Source organism: Cricetulus griseus, chromosome 2, assembly GCF_003668045.3.
Source record: "Cricetulus griseus strain 17A/GY chromosome 2, alternate assembly CriGri-PICRH-1.0, whole genome shotgun sequence".
NCBI classification, from domain to species: Eukaryota; Metazoa; Chordata; class Mammalia; order Rodentia; family Cricetidae; genus Cricetulus; species Cricetulus griseus.
Window position 1 is genome coordinate 253,309,766 of NC_048595.1, and position 22,698 is coordinate 253,332,463.

Sequence of the window (22,698 nt, forward strand, 5' to 3'; positions counted from 1 at the left end):
TGTAGGTATCTTCTACTATAGTAGGTTGAGACTATCCCAAAACATGAAGCATTCCTTCCCTGATACTGTCACACACAAAGCCATGAAGTCTGAGGCACATGCATTGATTCTAGTTTAAGTCACTTCATTTTGGAACAGTTCCCTTAGGTTGCTTAATTTCAGGCTCCTTTAAAGTTGACACAAATAGGGCACAGAGAAAGTAAACCATTCTGAAGATATTACTGAAAAGTTTATATACCCCAATAAGTCTCTCCACTGATGGCCGCAATCCAATTTGTATCTGGGCTTACTAGTTCCAGAGACTGTAATGCCCAGCCCATGCTTTGCTGAGGTTCCCATAACCATTATCCTAGACACAACACACACACACAGATGCAGACACACGTGCCTGTGCATGCACACCGCTGTATTAATTTTATCATCCCGTGATGGTAGGTACTATAGAAATACTTTGCAGAGACAAGCATGGCTAGTATGGTTTTCACAGCTTCATTTAACTCTTAAGTTTTATCTAGTATTTTTCACTTTCCTACATTATATCTACCTTTTGCTTCCTATTCAGAGAGACTTGTCTGTTTAGGGTCCTCTGTCTTACCTTCAGTCCTGTGTCTAAAGCTGGGTTTTGTGGGTTTGAGTTCCTGGTGAGTTGTATTAAATATGTATTGGAGTTGCTAAGGGGTCTAGATAACTGGTCCTGTAGCTACAGTTGTTACCTTATTTGTTGGTTCAGTGATATAAGGAGAACTTTTGCATTTCTACATATGGGAGAGGTACTCTAGAATACCCTTCAGGACTGTCTGTCCTGTGAGTTTTTCTAGAAAACTAAGCTGACATCGAGTACTGGTATCAGAGCATCGTCAAAGACCACCAAAGTCCAACTTGGTAAATGCAGGAACCCTCTGGTGTGCAGGGTTAGAGGAGTCTGCAAGCTCAAAGGCAGCTGCATCTCTGAAAAGCCTACCTCAATTTGGAGGAGGATTCCGGAAAACTGCACCTTGGCTGCTTCCCACAGCACTCCTGGCCAATCGCAGTCCCTTCTCACTCCAGACTGCTTTTGCGACCTTGGAGGTGGAGGTGGGGGTGGGGACCTTGAGAATCTTGTTAGTTTCAGTTTTCACCGGATTTGTCTGGTTTACTTCCTGAATCTTTAGCGCCTCTCCCCACCTCCGGAGGAAATGTTTCAGTTTGGTGGAAATGGCTGACTAGAGGACTGGTTCATCAAATCCTCCCCCGAAGAGCCAGACAGCCAAGGAAAAGAATGAGTTCCATTTTTAGTAGAAGGATACTGTGCGTTTTTATTTTCTAAAACACAATTATGTTGGGAGTCTTGTCACCCCCAATCTCCAGGGAGCTTCCCGACCTGGAGGCTCAAACCTTAGGGGCAAAGAGACTATAGAGCCCTCTCCTGGTAGGCTGTAGTACAGCAGCAGCCTCAGAAAAAAGAAACAAAAAGAAACAAAAGAGGCTGAAGCTCTAAATGCCTGGCTGAACAAAGCAGTGTAGGTAGGTGGGTGGGAGAAGCAGCAGGTGGCTGCCAAGGTCACCATAGCAACCAAGAACAAACAGTGACTTCCTTAGACTCTTTTGTACCTGCGGGGGAGAGAGAGAGACTGGTGAACCTGATTGGCCACTTTTAGTTGGAGGAGGACTGGTGTGGGCTTCTTCCCCTCCCCCTACCATTTTGATAGCCCTGACTAGATCAATCCTTTTTCCTTCATTTTATTTGCATACTTGCATCCAGCCAATCAAGTTAAGCTGGCACCCTGGCAACCTTATGTATTTGGATGTTCTAGGGCCTCAGAGTCAGTTGTTGCATGAGCCAATGGAAGAAGAGAAGGGAAGGTTTCAGAGTGTATATCCTGGCTCCATCAGGGATCTGGGCCCCAGGGGGACCAGCAGACTTCAGAACCTTGGTCCTGGCCAGATTGCTCATCATAGAGGGAAGATTGTCTTTAAGACTCACAAGGCACAGACTTGGGAAAAGATCTTAATACTCAAGTCTCGTCCTCCGTCAGGAAGCACCAGGAGCCAGCCTCCAGTACCCATCCAATAGAGAGACTAATTTCTGTTTCATTCTTGAAGAAAGCCATGCTCTGCCTGGTTTTGAGCTTAATTAGCTGTGCTAAAACACTCTGACCATAAAGTAACTTGGAAGAGGGTTTATTTACCTTCCACTCCCACATCAAAGTCCCTGAGGCAGGAACTGAAGCTCAGGGGTGCTGTTTACTGGCTTGTTCTCCTTGGCCCTCCTACATCAAACATCAATCAAGAAAATGCCTGCGAGGCTTGCCCCCAGGCCAATCTGCTGAAGGCATTTTCACAATTGGGGTTTCCTCCTCCAAAATGACTACAGTTGGTACAGAGTTGTTACAAAGCTAGCCAGCACAGCTCTAGCAGGACATTTGTCTCTGCTGCTGCTACCAGTCTCCAAGCCCCATGGCCCCACCCCTGGATTCATCCCACAGCTCCAGCCTTCAAGGTGTTTTGCTACCCATGACTTGCAGACTTGCTCTTCAAGGGATTGCTCTCAGCTGACACCTCTGCCTCCTGAGAATTTTGAGCTATAGACCCTACCTAGAGCTCTAACACTTCTTCCCTATAATGGCTCTCAGCAACCATCCCACTGCTATTGGGAATTCAAACCCCTTTTGTGTATGTCCTTCTTGGTGATCCTTTTTAAGTGCCTTTATCCCATTTAAAGGTTGTTAATTCCGATTTTTTTTGTTTTGTTTTTGGTTTTGGTTTTTTTGAGACAGGGTTTCTCTGTGGCTTTGGAGGCTGTCCTGGAACAAGCTCTTGCAGACCAGGCTGGTCTGGAACTCACAGAGATCCGCCTGCCTCTGCCTCCCGAGTGCTGGGATTAAAGACGTGCGCCACCACCGCCCGGCGTTAATTCCGAATTTACAGAGTACTTCTTACTTGTATCTTTGCTGTCTGCCCACTCTCTTCTTGGAGACGGCTGGGACAAAAAAGAACCTGCCAGAAACATAGTCAGATCTTCAGTGTACACGTTACCTCTGCTATCAAAAGAAAGTGACACTTTTGAAGGATAAAGTTAAACTGACTAAGAACACAGTAAATTTTATGAACATGTGAATTATATGTGAAGCATAATCTCTGATTTATGGGAAACTTTCTCTAGCTACAGGAGAAAAATGACTAAGTCTGGCTCATAGATGTTACTGTGTGCTACACCTGCAACTGCAGCTCTTTTGACCAAAGAGGGGAACTTTTTTTTTTTTTCTGATAACCTTGTTTTTAATGTATTTTTCAAATTATTAATTTATTTTTTATATTCCAATCCCCTCCGTCCTCTCCCCCTACTTCTCCTTTTGCTTTATGTCTGGTATCCATTTATGAGTGAGTACATACTATATTTGTCTTTCTAGTTTTGGGTTATCTCACTCAGGATGTTTTTCTAGTTCTATCCATTTGCCGGAAAGTTTTAGGATGTCATTGTTTCTTCCTACTGAGAGTACTCCCACTGTGTAAATGTACCACATTTTCCTAATCCATTCTTTGGTTGAGGGACATCTAGGTTGTTTCCAAGATCAGTCTATTACAAATAGTGTTGTTATGAATATAGTTGAAGAAATGTCCTTGTGGTATGAGAGTGACTCCTTTGGGTATAGGCCCAAAAGTTGTATTGTGGGGTCTTAAGGTAGGTTGATATTTCCAAAGCTGTGGGCACACAGATGGACTAGACTCAATGAATCACAAAACAAAAGCCATGAGTCTAGGAAAGGGACTGGTAGGCATAAGGGAGGATTGATAGGATGGAGAGTGAGGTAAAGGAGTAATGGGATTATATCATGTACCTATATGAAATTGTCAATAACAAAGTAAATGAAAAATAAAAAGAGAAGATCAATGGAAAAGTAAATAGCAGGTTCCCTGAGAACAATCCAAATTTCTCTCGGTGTATTCATTATATTTAGTTTTTATTTATTTATTTATTTATTTATTTATTTATTGTTTTTTTTTTTTCAAGACAGGGTTTCTCTGTGTAACAGTCCTAGTTGTCCTGAAACTTGCTCTGTAGACCAAGCTGGCTTTGAACTTTCAGAAACCCATTTGTCTCTGCCTCTTGAGTGCTGGTATTAAAAGTGTACGCCACACCACCTGGTCTATTGAAGAGTTTTATGAAGATTTTGATTTAAGTGTATCATGTGCTTTGACTATATTTATACCTATACCTTCTTATTTCTTCCCCTTAATGTGGGATCCACTTGTAAGACAAAACATGTGACTCATTGGGTTTTTGGTTTTGTTTCTGAGTCTAGTTTATTTTATTTAACAAGAGATTCTAGTTGCATCCATTTTCCTTCAGACAACATAGTTTCCCTTTTTTAAGGGCTGATGAAAACTCCACATTGTGTATTCATACCACATTTCTTTTCTGTTTATTTGTTAACATATGATGGGTGAAGCTGGTTCCATGACTTGAATGTTGTAAATGTTTCAGTAAAGATGGATGGACAAGTTTTACTTGTTACTGACTTAGATTCTTTGGGATATATTCCTAGGAGTGGTACATTTGGATTTTATGGTGGTTTGCTTGCAGTTTTGTGCAGATTTTAATGGGAAGAAGTGTAATCATAACTCTTTCCACCAGCTGCCTGAATTCTGCTGCCACATTAGGGCCCCAAAATAACACATAGAGATTAATATTAGTTACAATGCTGTTGGCCAATGACTAGGATTCCTTATTTGGTATCTCAGTCTTATCAACCATAACTACTAATCTATATATTTTTATAAGGTCTTATCTTACAGAGGATGCCGGCCTTATGCGCCAGCCTTCCTGGGATCACATGGCAACTCTCTACCTTTCCTACATTTCCCAGAATCCTTCTCGACTCCTAGTTCCACCTATCTTGCTTCCCTATTGGCCAACAGTGCTTTATTTATCAACCAATAAGACAAACATATACACAGAAAGACTTCCCCCCATCAAAGAAGGTCATTGAAATTTCTAGGGGGGTTATCTGGATCCAGAGATAACTCTTGGCAATATAGGCAGTTTTGAATATTAATTCTCATGAACATGGTTGGTCTTGAAGATAAAGTAATCATATACTTAAGAGATCTTGAAAGACTACAGAAAACTAAGAAGTAATAAACACTTTGAGTAAGGAAGAAGGATTTGAAATTAACCCTGTAGCAATCAGTGCCTTTCTTATTTACTAGAAGTAAAAGTCTTAGAAAGAAATCACAAAGGAAAAAGTAATAACAAACCAACAAACTAAAACTGAGCCTAGTCAAGGAACCCAGAGACCCCTGTAATGATGTAGAATTTCAAGCACTGAGCAGGGCAATTGAAAAAATAACTTTGTCATACATGAATTCTCAGTAAAGGAGACAAAATCATCCCTTTTGTGATAGGTCACCTTTTCCTCAGCTCCCCTTGAGTCTGCCCAAATGGTGTGATGGACAGAATGACCCCCCCCATGGGAGCTTGCAGTTATTTTTATCAAAATAAGAACAAAATGGGACTAAAAACAACAACAACAACAAAGCAGTTGGATTTACTCCAAAATTCTAGGAGTTTGTGTGCAGTTCTTGCAGTTCATTTTGCCAGACGCTCTTGTAGTCCTCAGTCTGCCACTGAAAGGAGGAGTAGTGTTGAGTTTACTGGGTTAAAAGCCCGAATGATGGACTTGTTGGAAGTGCAGACTGAGATTCAGCTTTTATTTCTGCCCTGGATCACAGAACTGGCAGAGTTGTCAAGTAATTCTGAGTAATGTACAAATAGTACCTGCCGCTCCCAAAGCTCAAAGAGGCAAAAATTACACATCATGCTGCTTGCTGCCTTGGTGAAAAACACTAGTAGATTCAGCACCTTATAAAACATTTTAGGATTACTATGTAGACATCTCCTGCCAATATTATTTGGAAGTTTTACTGAGATGGTAGAATCTCATACCATTTAGTAGTTAAACCGTTTAGAGGGAGGTACTTCCTCCTCATTCACTTACTATTATGTTAACATTAGAAAAGTCCTTTCTGATGGCATCTTACATATTTGAGTCTTTCTTTCACTAAGTTTAGAAAATATGGTAGCTGCACTGTATCCATACTAGGTGGAAGCACATACCTCCTGGTATGCATATTGACCAAGTCAGCAGTGCAGTTATATATACTATGCTGATGCATTCTTGTAAAGAGAGTTTATATAATAATGTATTTTATTGCACATAATGAGCAAATGTGTTATGTTATACATTATAACTGAGCATAGGGAAACTTAACACTGCAGGAGCAGACAGAAATCCCAGTGCCCCAGTTGTGTATGAGAAGTTTGTTTAATGCAGCATGTATCTGTTTTTAGAGTTTTTGTGAGGGTTTTGATAGCAACAATAAAGATGTGAGTAACTTCTGCACTCACAAGAAGACTTAGGAAAACCTCTTGGCTGTTCATTGACACCTGGTATTTCTCCCTTCCTTTCCAGTAGGTATAAATATGGCTCTTAAATTGGGACTGTCTTGTTTTGGAATGTACTTTAGGGATTTCTGGTTTTTTGTTTTTTGTTTTTTGTTTTTTTTTAATATAAAAGGACAACCTTTGGCAGGTAGGGAGAAAAAAATGATAATGATGTTGAGAACTGTGTAAAAAGTAGTCCTCTTGGCTGGAGAGATGGCTCAGCAGTTAAGGGCACTGCCTGCTTTTCCAAAGGTCCTGAGTTCAATTCCCAGCAACCACATGGTGGCTCATAACCATCTATAATAATATCTGGTGCCCTCTTCTGGCTTGCAGGCATACATGCAGGCAGAACACTGTATACATAGTAAATAAATAAATAAATTAAAAAAAAAAGTTGTCCTTTACAGGTGCTGCAGTGCCTAATGGAGATGAGGAAGCAGCCTTTGGTACCCAAGATGAGGTGAGCAGGCATTTTGGGATGTTGTCAGTAACAGTGATTCAGTTGAGGTTAGCCCTTTTACTTACTGGGCTTTCCAGATGCATTCCTAGTGACAAAAGCATTTGAATCCTCCATGTTTAGTCCCATGCTGTGCTTGAAAAAGATTTTCTATAGGCAACAAGCTCTTCTGTGTTTATCACCATCATTCAACAGCTTACAGTCTCAAGAGTACTAGACTGTCTGGCTTCTTGGGAACCCTTGGGTCACAATGTAGTTTCTTACTTGTACCCTTCTTTGTGTTGTTCGAGATAGAGAATACATTAATAACTATGGGTTTTGCTTAGTTTCTGTCTGCCTTCTGGCATATCGAAGTTTCTCTTGACAAAAGTGACCTAGTAAGACATTGTCTGAGAGATTTTGTGGGGGCAGCAGTCTCTTTCTAGTCCTATTAGCACTACTCATATATGTACGCTCTTCTAAGACTTAAGTTTAATTTGCTGTTGATAACATTATGTAAACTTACTTAAATTTTTTTTGTATTTTTTGTATTCAAAGAAGTTCTGAAAATTTTTATGATTTACTAGTGACTTTGGATTTAAGAAAAGTAATTGATGGATTTCTTTGGAATAGTTTTGTTGTTGTTTTGACAGAATCTCATTCTTGAAGGAATATTTCTGAATATAACATTGCTGCTTTAAATGTAAAAGAAGCACCCCACCCCATTTGAATTGGGTTGAACAAAAATCAAACCTGATGGTTTGTTGTTTATAAATCTCATATGTAAGATTTGAAATGTATTTGCTAGCCATTTTTCTGGCTTGGTAAACAGAGAGACTATTAAAATAATGTATACTTTTATTTATTTTGTTAACTTAGATTTAATAGCACATTGACAAAAATAATATTATTTTACTCAAGTGCTATTTCCTTCTATGTTTAGTCTAGCTGCTGTTTTATACAAATACGATGGTATAATTAGTGAGCCATTAAGATTTGTTTGTTAGATGAATGCATAATTAAGGAGCAAATGGCATTAGCTGATATCCAGTCTGGCAAGAATCTGTATGCATCATCATTAAAGTGTACTCTCCCATTAGTATTCAGCATCTGTTTACGAGTCACATATGCATTTATGCTTCCTATGGCTATAATGATATACTCTTCCTCATTAGCCACTGTAGCATAACACTTGTTTTTAATGAAATATTAAAATATAATTATTAAATAACATTTAAACATACAGTTTAATAAATTGTTATAGACAACTTACCCATGCAATACTAATCAAGGAAGATTTGCTAGTACTATTATACTTTGTTTTTTCATGACTACTTATTTTCCCCCAATGGTTCTATTATTTGATTTTTTATGGTACTTCAATATTTTTAATATTTTATTGTCTAGACATGCATTCCTAAAGAACATATTAGTTTGTTGCTTTATGGGCTTTATGTTAATGATAACATAGCCTATATATCCTGTCATTTCTGGCTTTTTCTATGTAGCATTGTTATTAAAATTAGCATTACATGTATTTATAGTATAATTATCATATACTATTCCACTATATAAGTATGCCAAGTTTTGGCTATATATTGTTCCATTAAAAGTATATTTAAAGTCTTTCCTATTTTGGCTGTTGTTAGCAATTCATACAACATGTAAAACAATTACTTATGTATGTGTGCATGTGTGTCTGTCTGTGGTCACATAATTCTCAGACAAGTCAAAGGTCTTTTTAAACTTCCTATTTTATTCAATGATATTCTTGCTTATCTTTGTTTAAGTATCAAGTTTTTTTTGGTTATACTTCTGTACTGAGTTACCAGTAGTGATAAGGAAAGACCTTTGTTCATTCAAAACTATCTTGCTTGGATCAAAGACCTTAACATAAATCCAGCTACACTGAACCTATTGGGAGACAAAGTGGGAAATACCCTTGAATTAATTGGTACAGGAGACTGCTTCCTGAATATTACACCAGTAGCACAGACACTGAGGTCAACAATTGATAAATGGGACCTCCTGAAACTGAGAAGCTTCTGTAAGGCAAAGGACACAGTCAGCAAGACAAAATGGCAGCCCACAGACTGGGAAAAGATATTCACTAACCCCACATCTGACAGGGGGCTGATCTCAAAATATACAAAGAACTCAAGAAGCTACTTTCCAAAACACCAAACAATCCAATTAAAAAGTGGGGTACAGAACTAAATAGACAATTCTCAATAGAGGAATCTAAAATGGCTGAAAGACACATAAGAAAGTGTTCAACATCCTTAGCCTTCAGGGAAATGCAAATCAAAACAACTCTGAGATACCATCTTACTCCTGTCAGAATGGCTAAAATCAAAAACACCAATGCAGCTCATGTTGGAGAGGATATGGAGAAAGGGGAACACTTCTCTACTGCTGGTGGGAGTGCCAACTTGTACAGCTACTTTGGAAATCAGTATGGTGACTCCTCAAGAAAATGGGAATCAGTATACCACAAGAGCTAGCAATTCCACTCCTAGGCATATACCCAAAAGAAGCACATTCATATAACAAAGACATCTGTTCAACGATGTTCATAGCAGCACTATTTGTAATAGCCAGAAACTGGAAGCAGTCTAGATGCACCTCAACGGTAGAATGGATAGAGAAAATAAAATAGAAGCTAATAAACAAGGAGGACCCCCAAGAGAGACCCTGGAGAAGGGGAAAGGGTCAAGATCTGCTGAGCAAATTGGGAGCACGGGAAGAAGGGGGAGGGAGCTAAGAAAATGAGAAGGGGAGAAGAGGAGGGGTACAGACGACATGAGGGAGCAGAAAGGTTGAGTCAGGGGAAGAATAGATGATAACAAGAATGGAGACATCATAATAGAGGGAGACATTTTTAGTTTACAGAGAAATCAGGCACTAGGGAAATATCTGGAGATTCACAAAGATGACACCAGCTAACAATCTAAGCAACAGAGGAGAGGCTACCTTAAATGCCCTCCCCTGATAATGAGATTGATGACTAACTTATATGCCATCCTATATAGCCTGCATCCAGCAGCTGGTGGAAGTAGAAGCAGATACCCACAAATAATCACCAAACTGAACTGGAACCCAGATTCAGAGAAGGACGAGTGAAGAGCTCAGGGGTCCAGACCAGGCTGGTGAAACCTACAGAAACAGCTGACCTAAAAAACTCTTGCTCCCCAGACTGATAGCTGGGATACAAGCATGGGACTGATCCAGACCCCAGGAACATGGGTTTCAGTGAGGAAACCTCGGAAATCTACGGGACCTCCTGTAGAAGTTCAGTTCTTATCCCTAGCACAGGTGTGGATTTTGGGAGCCCATTCCATATAGAGGAATACGCTCTGAGCCAAGACACACGTGGGTTGGCCTAGGTCCTATCCCAAAGGATACAATAGACTCTTGATGACACCCTATGGAAGGCCTCACCATCCAGGGGGAGCGGAAAGGACATGTGATAGTGTTTTAGTTGTGGGGGGTAAGGCCTTCCATAGGGTGTCATCAGAGTCTATTGGTAGGAGAGGATGGGTGGGAGAAGGGAACTGAGTTTGTCATGTAAATCAAATCCTGTCTCTAATTCAAATAAAAAAAAGTTCAAAACAAAACTATCTTGCTTACTTTCTGATTTTCTCTTGCCACATAAAATTTAAAATGTAAATGTATTGAATTTTCAACGTATTATTCTACTGGCTGCCCTACATAATTCTCATATATGTACATATAAGTACACATGTGCCCATGTGTATGTGTAAATTTTTTCCTGTAATTTCTAGTTATTTTCTTCTTATCAACTGAAGGACAGGATCATACTTTTAGTTGCTTACGTATTGACTTTGTGGTTTCTACTGTGGTTCCCTCCATCTTACCTCATGGGCTGATGTACAGTGAATACATCGAGTTTTGCATAATAATAAAGCCTATATACTATACTTTTTTATGCTATGATATTTTATTTGTAAATTAACTATAAGAGATTAACAGTAGTTAGATTGAGTACTAATAGTATACTCTAAGCTTTATTTGAATATTATCTTTCTCTGAAAGCACTCCATTGTGCCTCCCTGACCGTTCTTCTTGTAATAATGTAAGATTAGATATCATACCTATCTGCTGAGATGAAATGTGAATGAACTCAGTTAAGCTACTCTGTAAATGTTGCTTCAGCATAGGCACTGTGATACCCAACAATTGATCTAACAACCAAGGCAGTTACTGCATGACTAATGGGCAGGTAGCATGTGCAGGGGACACGTCCTAAGCTATGTAACACTACATCTCAACATACCATTCAGATCATCTCTCTAACATACTCAGCTGATTAGAGGGAGATTAAAGGTACATTCTGCACTCAACCGCAGAGCGGCACGGGATTGGTGAGACCTGTGTATGTCTTCCACAAAGATACTCTTTCATTAAGTTAACCCTTCCAGTATCCTACTTTAAACCACTGTCTTACCTAAGTATGATAATACAATCCTAACTTACTTGTACACATCTGCCCCTGCCTAATTTCAGAATATTCTGTAATTGCAGCCAAAGTTATCTCTACCTTTGAGTTGCAGTTTCCTAATTGGGAAGTTAAAACTTTATTAATAATCTCTGTGTTTCATTTGCCAAATCACCGTAAGCACTGTAACATCTGATGATGCCAGTTTGTCTGTTTGTTCTGGAAGATAACACACACTGAAAACCACTCACCTCTATAAATTGAATATATATACATAGTTACACACACACACACACACACACACACACACACACACACACACACACACACGAGAACATACAGATGGTCCTTGGGTCATCATAGCTATCCTGTGCCCCTTCTTTAGATGTTTATCTGTCAGAATTAATAAAATTCAGCACCACGGGTGCATCAGGCATGGCCTCTGCTCTTTCTTTTTAGAAACCAGCCATGAGGTTCCTTGCAGAAGGTGGAAGGAGGGGAGCTTCTATGGGCTGACCTGAGTTTATTCGCTTTTAACATTATTTTCTGTCTTGTGAATGCATGTTCCCACTTTTTAGTGTGAAATGGAAGTGGTGGGGAATATTCATACTCATCTGGTTTCCCCAAGACTTTCCTATACACTATTAGCTGGGCTTGGCAGAAGGCCGATAGATCTTGCCAGAACCTGGGATAATCTGGCTTATCGGAGCCTGCACTAGAGCCCTTCTTAGGCCACCAATATTACTTCATCTATGTTTCACAGCAAAATATTCTTGCTTGTAATTTCTTAGACCTTTGAAAATACTAAAGTGCCCCCTTTTCTTAAAAATGGGAGAGGGTGGACTGCTTTGTCTTCTTGAGACCCTAATGGGAAGCTTATCAAATGATGACATGATTTTGCTCAGTTGTGTATTCATGTCATGAATTACATCAAGACAGACTTTAATAATACACTTGCCATTTTCTCCCCATAATAAGCTGTATCTGGCTGAGTATGACTTTCTTTTGATTTATTATGTAGTTAATTTTTTCAACTTTGAACCACGACTGGTGTTTGCATGATTTTAAAAATCTTACATCATCTGTTGTTCTTAATTCTTCATTATCTAATGAGTTATGAATTTGTTCGTAAAAAGAGTTGCTCCAATTCACATGAATCACACCATGTTATTTTAGAGAGCCATTGATGGTCATTTTCATCATCAAGTCAGTGATTTAGTAGGGCTGGAAGAATAAAAAGGTTGGCTAGTTTCTGCTTAAATCTTTTTATTTTGGTGTGTGTGTGTGTGTGTGTGTGTGTGTGTGTGTGTGTGTGTGTGTGTGTGTGTGTGTGTGTGTGAGTGTGTATGTGTGTGTGTGTGTGTGTGTGTGAGTGTGTGTGTGAGTGTGTGTGTGTGTGTGTGTGTGTGTGTGTGTGTGTGTGTGTGTGTGTTTGTTGGTGACAAGTTCCTCTTGCTTGTTTGACATAGCATCTTCCATCATCCTTGATTCTTCCTTTTACTCATCTTCAGTCCAGTAGGAGTTCCCATATTAGATTACAGACCCTCTTCTACCTGCCTCTTAACCACATGCCTCCGCAGTTGACAGGCCTCTGCTGGGAAGGTTAGTGCATATGGATGGGTGGGAAGACAAACCCAGCCTCCCCCAACCCCTCCATGTGTAAGATAAATATAGTCTTACCCTGTAGCTAGCTTCTTGGCCCAAAGACTGTGACAGATCAAATCACATAATAGAGAACTTACCAACATCTTATGAAAACCTGTGCAAGTCAGACAAGTTTGGGGGAAGATTCTCTCTCTTCTTCAGGCTTCCTGCCATGTTGTACATGGCAGCACTCCCTTTACAGACTCTCATAATGGAGCTCCTGTCAAGGTTTTTACAAGGATGCCATTCTAGTTCTCTGTCTCCAGGCCTCACCATGCTGTGGGCGAAACTACACTGAGCTGTCTTTTTTTTTTTTTTTTTTTTTGCTTTGTTCTTTGTTTTTGTTTTTTATGTAGGCTCTGGTGATTCAACTCAAGTCCCCATGAGAAGAGCCTTTCCCCCATTGCAGATCTCTTTAACCCCTTTATATACTATTTTTTTCTAACTTCCGTTGGCTGATCTTGAGCTTGCTTTGTGTTTAAAACTGTCTTTTGTGTACTCTTTTTCTCCTTTTTCTGTGGTTTTGGTTTTGAGCAGCTCAGGTTTTCATTAGATATCTATTCTTCCCTTTGCTTCCATCTGTATTGAACCTAAACAGTAGCAGCATCTCTTGATTTCTGTAAGTTGGGTGGAATATTTTTCTAAATGGTTGGGTTGGATCTTGCTTTGGTTTTATATCTTTGAATAGTTGTAGCCAGGATCAAGACAATGTCATCAAATAGCTATCTTTAATAAAAATCTTTATGAAAGCTTTGAACAGGTAAAACATGTAATTGTGCCAGAATCTGAAATTCATATGATTTCTGAAGACATGAAAAGGTAGTGACAGTGTAGTGAACCTCCCCATATCAGCCATAATACATCAATATTTTGGGAAGCTTTGGTTACCTCCCTGGCCAAAAGCTTTTTAGAGATCATGGGAATCTGGTATATATTCTTTCCTTCTTCCCGCCTCCTTCCAGCTCTCCCCTTTCTCTCTACACAACCAACTTCATGTTCTGTCTCTTCCTCTCTTTCCAAAAAAACAAAACAACAAAACAAAAAAGCCCCAAAGATCTAAAACAGATAATTAAAAACAAGACAAACAAACAAACAAAACACCCTAACTCCCAACCCCAAAACAAAACAAACAAAATGGGGTCCTTTTTGCATTTTGTGTTGGCCAAGTATGCCTGGGTATGAGGCCTACCTTGAAATGTGGTTGATATACCCAATGACATGTCATCAGAGAAAACTGGTTTCCCTTTTGCTAGTGGATATCAATTGCACATAACTTGGTTGAGGTGGGAGTCCATGTCTACTTCCCCCTGTCAGTGCTGGGACTCTGTCTGGCTTGAACCTGTATAAGTTTTGTGCATGCTGCCACAATCTCTGTGAGCTCACATGTATGTCATCAGTCTGTTGTGTCTAGAAGATACTGCTTCCTTGGAGTCATCCATCGCCACTGGCTCTCACTGGCTCTTACTGCCTCCTGTTTTCCATAGATCCCTGAGCCTTGAAGGGGGAAGGCTTTGATAAAGGCATCCCATTTAGAATTGAGTACTCCATAGTCTCTCATTCTCTGCATGTGATTCAGTTGTGGGTCTCTGTGTTAATTCCCATCTGCTGAAAGAGCAAACTTTGATGAGTGTTGAGTGAGGCACTGATTTCAGAAGCTTCCATTTCATATTCTAAGCTTTTCATTTCCAGAAAATCAATTTTGATACTGCCACTTTAACACTGCCATTTTATTTAGTGAACATGTCTTAGATTAGAGGTGAAATTACTGTTCCATCATTCCTTCTGTAATTAATTATTGAAAGGAACTTTATGGTCATTTGTAGTTTGAATGGATTTGTTAATATTTCCTGATGAATCTTCAAATAACAGTTGAGAAGAATGAACTGTATTTGTGGTGATTTCTGTTTTTTTTTTTTTTTTTTTTTGAGACAGGATCCTCTATATTACAAACTGACCTTGAATTTGTGGCAATCTTCCTGTCTCAGCCTCCCAAGTGCTAGGACTATAGGTGCCCACCGTGAGCCTCACTAAGCAGAGTGTTCTCATATTCATGATGTTATAGATAAAGGTTGAAAAGTCTGGATTAAAAATTAAGGATAACTTCTGAAGCAGAGATTACAAATCTAAATATTTAAAAAATAAATCTGAGAGTTCAGCTTGGGAGCTCATGCCTCTCATCCCAGCACTTGCAAAGGTGAGGCAGGAGGATTGCTGCAGAGTGAGTTCCAGGCTGATCTGGGCTGTGGGGTGAGAATGTCTGAAGTAAAAACAAGCTGGAAATGACTGTTTAGACGTTCTTACAGGTATTACTGTAAAATCTTAAGAATGTCCCCCCTGTACTTCACGTAACTGTTATTTTTCTTCTCATGTAGGTTATTAAGTGTGGTATGCTGTGACCTGGATGCTCTTCTCTTATTGGAGGCTCAGTATCAAGTATCCAACATGTTACTACATGCTCAGGAAGAAAATACCTTTGAGACCTCTGAGAACCACAGGTCAGGAAACAAAACAAAACAAAAGGTGGCATTAGGATGATACTATCAGCAGTTTGCCTTTCAAATGATTTGAAACTATTTTTCTGTATAATTTTTATACCATCTGAATTACTGCATTTAAGTAAAAAACCATTAAAGCATGAATGTCACAGGAAGATAAGGATAAATGTTTTTGGAGAGTGCTCTATATTTAACGTTGGTTCCTTTTGTCGTAGTGCTTTTTCTTTCATTTTTACAAAGTCGTACCACTTTTTATATTCACATCACTTTGTACAATGACCCTGTGAGTAAAATGCTTGATTTCACATCCTTCTTGGAGCCATTCTGTCCCTGGTTTCCTAATTATGTCAGCTTGTAATCATGCATTCTGATTATTTGCCAAGTGAGGTTTTGATCATTTTTATTTTCCTACTAATAAATCACACTTGCCATTACCTCAGTTTGGCTGACATTTATAGAATACACGTTCAACAGCTGTCATTGCTCTTGTGTCTGTAGTCCAGAACATAGCAGTGCCTCTCCTTCCTCTCCAGGCCATGGACAGTTATAGGATATTTCATTTGATGTTGAGGTTTGATTATACAAGGGAAACAATAGCAGCATTAGGAATTGCTCATCAACAACTTGTGTGCTATTGACTTGGGCACCGACTCTAGAATGTGGAGAATCTTGTGTCTCCTTGGCTGTGAACCTAGCCTTCAGTGGCTGCTGAGCCATCTCAGTAGCCCAGGAGTAGTTTTCCTAAAGATGGTTAGGTTACTTCGGAAATAAAACACTGTCCTGTCTCATTTCTGTAAGTACAGTATCATTCATCAAGGAAATATCTTTGTCTTAGTGTTTTTTGATAGCAGTGAAGTAATGATACAAAAAAAATGAATGTAGCCTTCTGTATTATAAATATTCTGATGACCAATGTGTCTGGTAGATACCTTTCCCCCCTTTTTAAATTTAAGTTAGAAACGAGCTTGTTTTACATGTCAATCCCAGGTCCCTCTCCTTCCCCTCCTCCCCTGCCCCCCACTAACCCCTTATCCCATCCCCTTTCTGCTACCCTGTGATGGTGAGGCCTTCAATGGGGGAAATCTTCAAAGTCTGTCATATCATTTGGAACAGGGCCTTGTGTCTAGGCTGAGAGAGTATCCCTCTATATGGAATGGCCTCCCAAAGTCCATTCCTGTACTAGGGATTAAACACTGATCCACTACCAGAAGCCCCAAAGATTGCCCAGGCCTCCTAACTGACACCCACGTTCAGGGGGTCTGGGTTGGTCCTATGCTGGTTTCCCAACTATCATTCTGGGGTCCATGACCTCCCTCTTGTTCAGGTCAGCTGTCTCTGTGGGTTTCTCCAGCCTGGTCTTCACCCCTTTGGTCATCACTCCTCCCTCTCTGCAACTGGATTCTAGGAGTTCAGCTCAGTGTTTAGCTGTGGGTGTCAAACAGATACCTTTTGTTTCTGTTTGTTTTGTTGTTATTGTTGTTGTTTTCTTCGTCTTCTTTGCAATCTGTTGATGTGATTTAAAAATCAAACCATATTCAGTTACAGAGACAGCAAAATTGATGTGTATTCTCTTTCAGGGACTTTATAATTGATGGCCTATCAGTGGAGAGAAATCATGTTCTTGTAAGGATTAATCTCATTGGTGGGCCCTTGGAGCGGATTTTGCCTCCAAGGATGCTTGAGAAGGTAAGTGCAATATTTTGACATGTTTTAAAGTGAAGGATTCAACTGAAGTGGCACTGAATAGCATTTCCCAAGTTTCTGCATTACCAGTATTCAATTTTTTTTTGCTTGACAAACTTCACAAAACAGGTAAACACATTCAAAATAAAATAGTAGTGTTGTCTCCAAGATCTCATGAGTTGCTGGTGAGTGTCCAAGAGTAGTAGATTATTGTTTTATTACATTCTCATCATTCTTATGAGTGTCCTTGAGTATTTGAATTTTGAAATCTTTCTCTTCAATGACCCCTAACTGCTGCATTTGTTTATGTTTTGCAGAATGGAGTGTGTGTGGTCCTTATGGAGGGTGGTTGTTCATGACCCCTAACTGTTGTATTTATTTAGGTTTTGAGAAATGTAGTGTATGTGGTCCTTATGGAGGGTAGTTGTTAAGAACTTCCTTCCTGTGACTTTCACCCAGGGAAAGATGAGCTAGAAATGATTGGCAAAAGAAAAATAATTTTGGGGTGAGGGAATATAAGGCCTTTTGAAGATTGTGTTTTCCCTTTCATGAAAAAAAATCCATCATTATCAGTTCAAATCGAAATAAGTTATCATAGTCTAGCTTATTTAAAATGTCTATTATTTTCCTTATTCCCTTTTAGGAATAGTGGATTATAATAATAAATAACTTGATAATTGAACAAAAATTTCATTAATAAAAATGTCAATTTAAATGACTGGTACTCTAGGAAGTGTGAAGTTCATTATCCTAACTTACCCCTAAAGTTACTTGTGCTCTGTGCTTTAGGGAGATGACCCATATCCTTGGCCAATGTTTTCATCATATCCATTGCCACACTGCTATCTGTCAGAAGTTCCACAAAGTGCTGACATAAAACACGGTAAATCTTTTCTACCAAATGATATTCCATTGCTCTTGTTATAATTTGAGAAAGAAACTATAAGGAAGTTTAATGTTGATTTCCACTCAGCATGTGTGCAGGAATTCATTGCCGTCCTCTTAGTTTTTATGTTTCACTCCTGCTGTTTGTTTAATTTGTATTTGTATGATGCCAAACAAGTATTACTTACAGCAAAGGTATAACAAGTATGTTCAGTAGCAGTAGATGTTTGGGTGAAAGCCTGAGTTAGTAGGAACTGCAGAGATGGCACAGAAGTCAAGAGCATTTGTTGCTCTTACAGAGGAACCTGGTGCTGTTTCCAGCAACCACATGGTGGTTCACAACCATCTGTAACTCTAGTTCTATGGTCTCTGGCTCCCACTGCTGGCTTCCAGGGCATTCCACATTCTTGGTACACAAAGGCAAAACACCTATCCACATTGAATACATACATCTTTAAAACTTTTTGTTTTTTAGAAAACTTAGCAGCAGCTCCTGATTAGTTAAATTCTGCCTATGTAGAAGTTTTCTTTATTCACTAGAATGTTTTTTAAATGACTGCTCTGTTTACATAAACCCCATGTACTTAAGATTTTAATTACACAGGGAAGAATTTTATCCACATTTGGAGGAATCATCATGAATGGATAGTGGTATAGCCATTCAGTGTTAACATGAGTGAAATAGACAAATTAGCTTGTTAGGATGGTGTATAATCAAACTACCTTATCAAACAAAATCTTGTGAAAAAGAACATAGCTTTAGTATTCATCTTCTGAGTAATTGAACATTTTTTAGAAGAGAAGCCATCAGAAAAACTTAAAGAAACAAATTATAATTCAGGGAACTGTGAGTTTGAACTCTGTGTGAATTTTGAAGGTGAAAGCAACAGTGAGAGAAGGTGAGGCTCATACAAAGGATCCACATTCGACAAAGGATGGCATCACGCACTGCCAAGAGTTATGCTAAGAGTTCCTAATCCAAGGAATTCCTCCATGAATTATGAGGGTCCACGATCAAACTTTTCTCTAGGTTTAGAAGTCAGTTCTTTCATCAGCATCCTGTCCTTTATAACGCCATCAGACTTACATCAGAAAGAAATCATCTGTAAAAGATTTATCTCACATCCACTTAATGCACTTTAAAATTGTGGTTTTGGGTCTCGCTCTTGCATGACAAAAATCTATTACTTTTTCAGAGGCTCGGGAGTAATATTATGAATTTTTTCAGGAGGAGCCTCTTGTGATGGTGCCCTTTGGATGTTTTCGTTCTCACTCCCACCCTTCAGTGAACCCAGGCCATTTTCAAGTGTTTGCTCTCATCTTCCTATTCTGCTCTGAGTCTTTCCATCAGACTGTGGAGAATGTATTTTTCATCCTTTAGATTTCAACATTTGCTAACCTGCATGCTTGTTTCCCTAATGTATGTTTCATGAGTACTGAGTACAGGGACCTTCCCTGGGAATTATAAATAACACATCAATTATAAATAACATATCAAGGTCTGTTTTTTTTTTTTTTTCTAGCACCTCAAACCTTTTCTTGGTCAGTCTCCCATGACATACTACAACACTGTTTTCTTTGCTAAAATTCAGTTGGAAAAAAACATTTCTTTACTATGTTTCTGAAAAACAGATTCATTGTAAGTTTTATTGACTGACTTCTACCCTCATTAATTTGTTTCATCAAAAATATTTTGAAAACTTGAACAAGGGTAATGAAAATTTAAAAAATAAGCTATAAATGGAGATTTCCCAAGGATGAAAATATCCATCAATAGTTAGGAATCGGTCCTCATGGAAGTGTGTTTTTATTGTGTTCAGAAGTGATTTATAAAAGAGCAATAATGGATTCCAGTTCTGTCCAGAAGGTGCCGGGCAGTGGTAGAGAGCTTCAGGGTCAGTCTACTTTCCAGTTCTTTTAGAGGGGTGTTCTCGAAACTCTTCTCTCCTTGAACCAACCTATTTGCCATCCCTTCTTGGCTAATCATCACACTTCTCACTTTGCTGGACATAGGAATGCTGTAGAACATCCTCGTGGTTCTAGTACTTATCAGCTCCTTTCACTGCCCATAGGCCTGTACAGGCCTCCAGTCAGGCCTGAATGACCTGCCTTAGCCCATTTGCAAAATCCTCCACATCCAGTGACAGCACTCCTTAAAGTTCTTCGTTTTCTCTCCTTTTTAGATCTACATCCTGTGAACTTACAGTGCATCCATAATTTCCTGAGCCAGTTCTTATGATACATTGTGTGTGTGTGTGTGTGTGTGTGTGTGTGTGTGTGTGTGTGTACGCACACGTGCACTATATTGAGTAAAAATAAGCCAGGCAAGAAAAGATAAGTATATACATATATGTGTGAATGAATGTATTCTGTTTTTCTGGAGGACCCTATGATACCTTTGACACCCGAAGCATAGTTGGATAGAATTCACCCTTCAGCCTTTATCAGTATTCTTTTATAATTGCCACAGATTTTTTTATAAATGTATTAATTGAATTACCTTCATTAGGACATGTTCATAGCTATCTATCATGTGCTGTGATAGTTTTCATTCCTCCCCTTGCTTTCTCTTCTCTCCTTCTCCCATTTTGGTCTCCTTCCTCTTCCAAGTAGCTTTCTCTTTACGTAATTGTGTTTTTAAAGAAGCTAGATTCTCTATATATGATAAAACAAGATACTTGTTTTCTTTGTCTGGTGTATTTTGCTTACCATAGAGATCTCCTGTTCCAGGTAAATGACATAATTTTGTTTCTGTCTGTGGTTAAGTAAAACTCCATTGTGTCTATATACATACCACTGTTTCCTCTATTGGTGGGTATCTATGTTGGTTCTGTATTTTGGTTTTTACGAATATTGCTGTGGTAAAAATGGATGTACAGTATCTCTGTGGTATGCTGACTTAGATTCTTGTCAGTATGTACTCAGGAATTGTGTAGCTGGATCACATGGTAGTTATGTTTTCTGTTTTTAGAGGAACCTCCATACTGATTTCTATAGTGGCTGTACCAGTTTACATTTTCATGGAAAGTGTTTGAGTTCCTTCCCACCCCCTCCCAGTTCTAGGAATTAGGAGCTGACTAGTAGGAATGGGGATTGGCCAAAAAGCAGGGTGCTGAGAGGGTCTATAGGATGGAAGACAGCTGGGTCTGCCAGGAGAATCTGTAGAGGACACAGGGAGTGGAGGAAGCCAGGCAAAGCAGGACACTGCAGGTAGTCTGCTACAGGGCTTGGGGTGACAAGGGGAAATTGGAATTAAGGATAGGTAGGAGAGTGAAGATTGCCAACCTAATTCCTTGGTCTGCATGGCCAGCAGGTTTCCAGGGAGAGACTGCCTTGAGTGTTGGCAGGTGAGACAAATTTATAGGAGAACAGAAAGGCTTGTGGGACAAAGGGAAAGCTGTAGGAGAAGATCTGTTTAGTCGTTTGGAATGAAGCCAGAGAGGAAGGAGAGAGTGCAGCAGGTGCTCTGCTACCAAGCTGGGTATAAGACTGAGGAATTGGAATTGGAGGACCTGAGGGAGATTGAAAATTCCTTACCTGATTCCCTGGCTGTAGTGGCCATGGCTTCCAGGGATACACCTTTGTTACTGATTTTCAAGTCACAAACAGATCTCTGGAGCGTCTTTGCTGTAACTTAAATTGTGTATCTCTTGACCAACATCTCCAGAACTTGTCTTTTAGCTCCCCATAACTATCATTTGCCAGTTTACTTCTAAGAGTTCAAAGTCTTTAAATTTTACAAATAAATGTGGCCAGGCCATAGCTATCTTTCCTAGCCTGGCTTTGTTTACTAAGCACAAAGTCCTAGAGGTTGACCCATGTTGTCACAGTGGCAGAACATGGGTCTTTTAAATCCTAAATTCCCAACTGCATCTTTCATATAAGCCAAAAGGGATACTGTTTATTTATTTATTTAAATGTGTGTGTGTGTGTGTGTGTGTGTGTGTGTGTGTGTGTGTGTGTGTGTGTGCTCGCGCGCGCGCACACGCGTGCATGTACTTGTCTTTGGGGCTTCAATAGGATCCAGGTGAGTTGCCCTCATACTTGAGGGGGGGGTGTGGATTGAGAAAGGGCAGGTAAAGACGCCAAGAAAGAGACAGAGACACAGGATGGAGTCAGGAGTCACTGATTGCCCCAAGTTTATTTTTCAACATTCTTAAGTATACCAACCAAAAGGGGGACATGGTAGAAGACTTCTATTATCATTTATAAATAAGAAGCAAACAGACTTTCTTCCCTTAATCTTCCAAACATTTGGTAACCACACCTGTTATCCGGCCTTGAGGGTTATGAGTGAACACACCTCAGACCAAGTCTGTTGTTATTTCGATACGACATCCAATACCAAGACCAAAACATCCTGCAGTAGCCAAGCCTTAGACCTTTAAGTCTTAAGACTTACTAAGGAACTTACTAAGGACAATTTTGAACTGTCTGACCTTGAGTCAAGATGAAGTGGAGCCCTGGACATGTGTTCCTATTCTTTTGTTGTTGTTTTTTATTTTATTTGTTTTGAGACAGGATTTCTCTGTGTAATAGCCCTGGCTTTTCTGGAATTCACTCTGTAGATCAGGCTGGCCTTAAACTCAGAGAGATCTGCCTGCTTCTGCCTTCTGAGTGCTGGGATTAAAGCCGTGTGCCACTGCCCAGGCGTGTGTTCCAATTCTTGTTG

The 22,698-nt window shown here is 39.5% G+C and overlaps 2 protein-coding genes across 3 annotated transcripts in view; one reads left to right on the forward strand and one right to left on the reverse strand.

Moving 5' to 3' along the window:
- The window catches only part of LOC100765805 (male-specific lethal 3 homolog), a 6,428-nt gene extending 5,310 nt beyond the window's left edge, over positions 1-1,118 (reverse strand). Inside the window, exon 1 of the mRNA XM_027402085.2 lies at positions 962-1,118. The gene's annotated coding sequence lies outside the window, so the exon portion shown is untranslated. The remainder of the gene's footprint in view (positions 1-961) is intronic.
- The window catches only part of Tbc1d32 (TBC1 domain family member 32), a 211,048-nt gene that overhangs the window by 128,267 nt on the left and 60,083 nt on the right, over positions 1-22,698 (forward strand). For both annotated transcript variants that reach the window (XM_027402084.2, XM_027402082.2), the window contains 3 exons: positions 15,336-15,458; positions 17,036-17,144; positions 17,931-18,024. In XM_027402084.2, the coding sequence (XP_027257885.1) occupies positions 15,336-15,458; positions 17,036-17,144; positions 17,931-18,024 (326 nt within the window). The remainder of the gene's footprint in view (positions 1-15,335; positions 15,459-17,035; positions 17,145-17,930; positions 18,025-22,698) is intronic.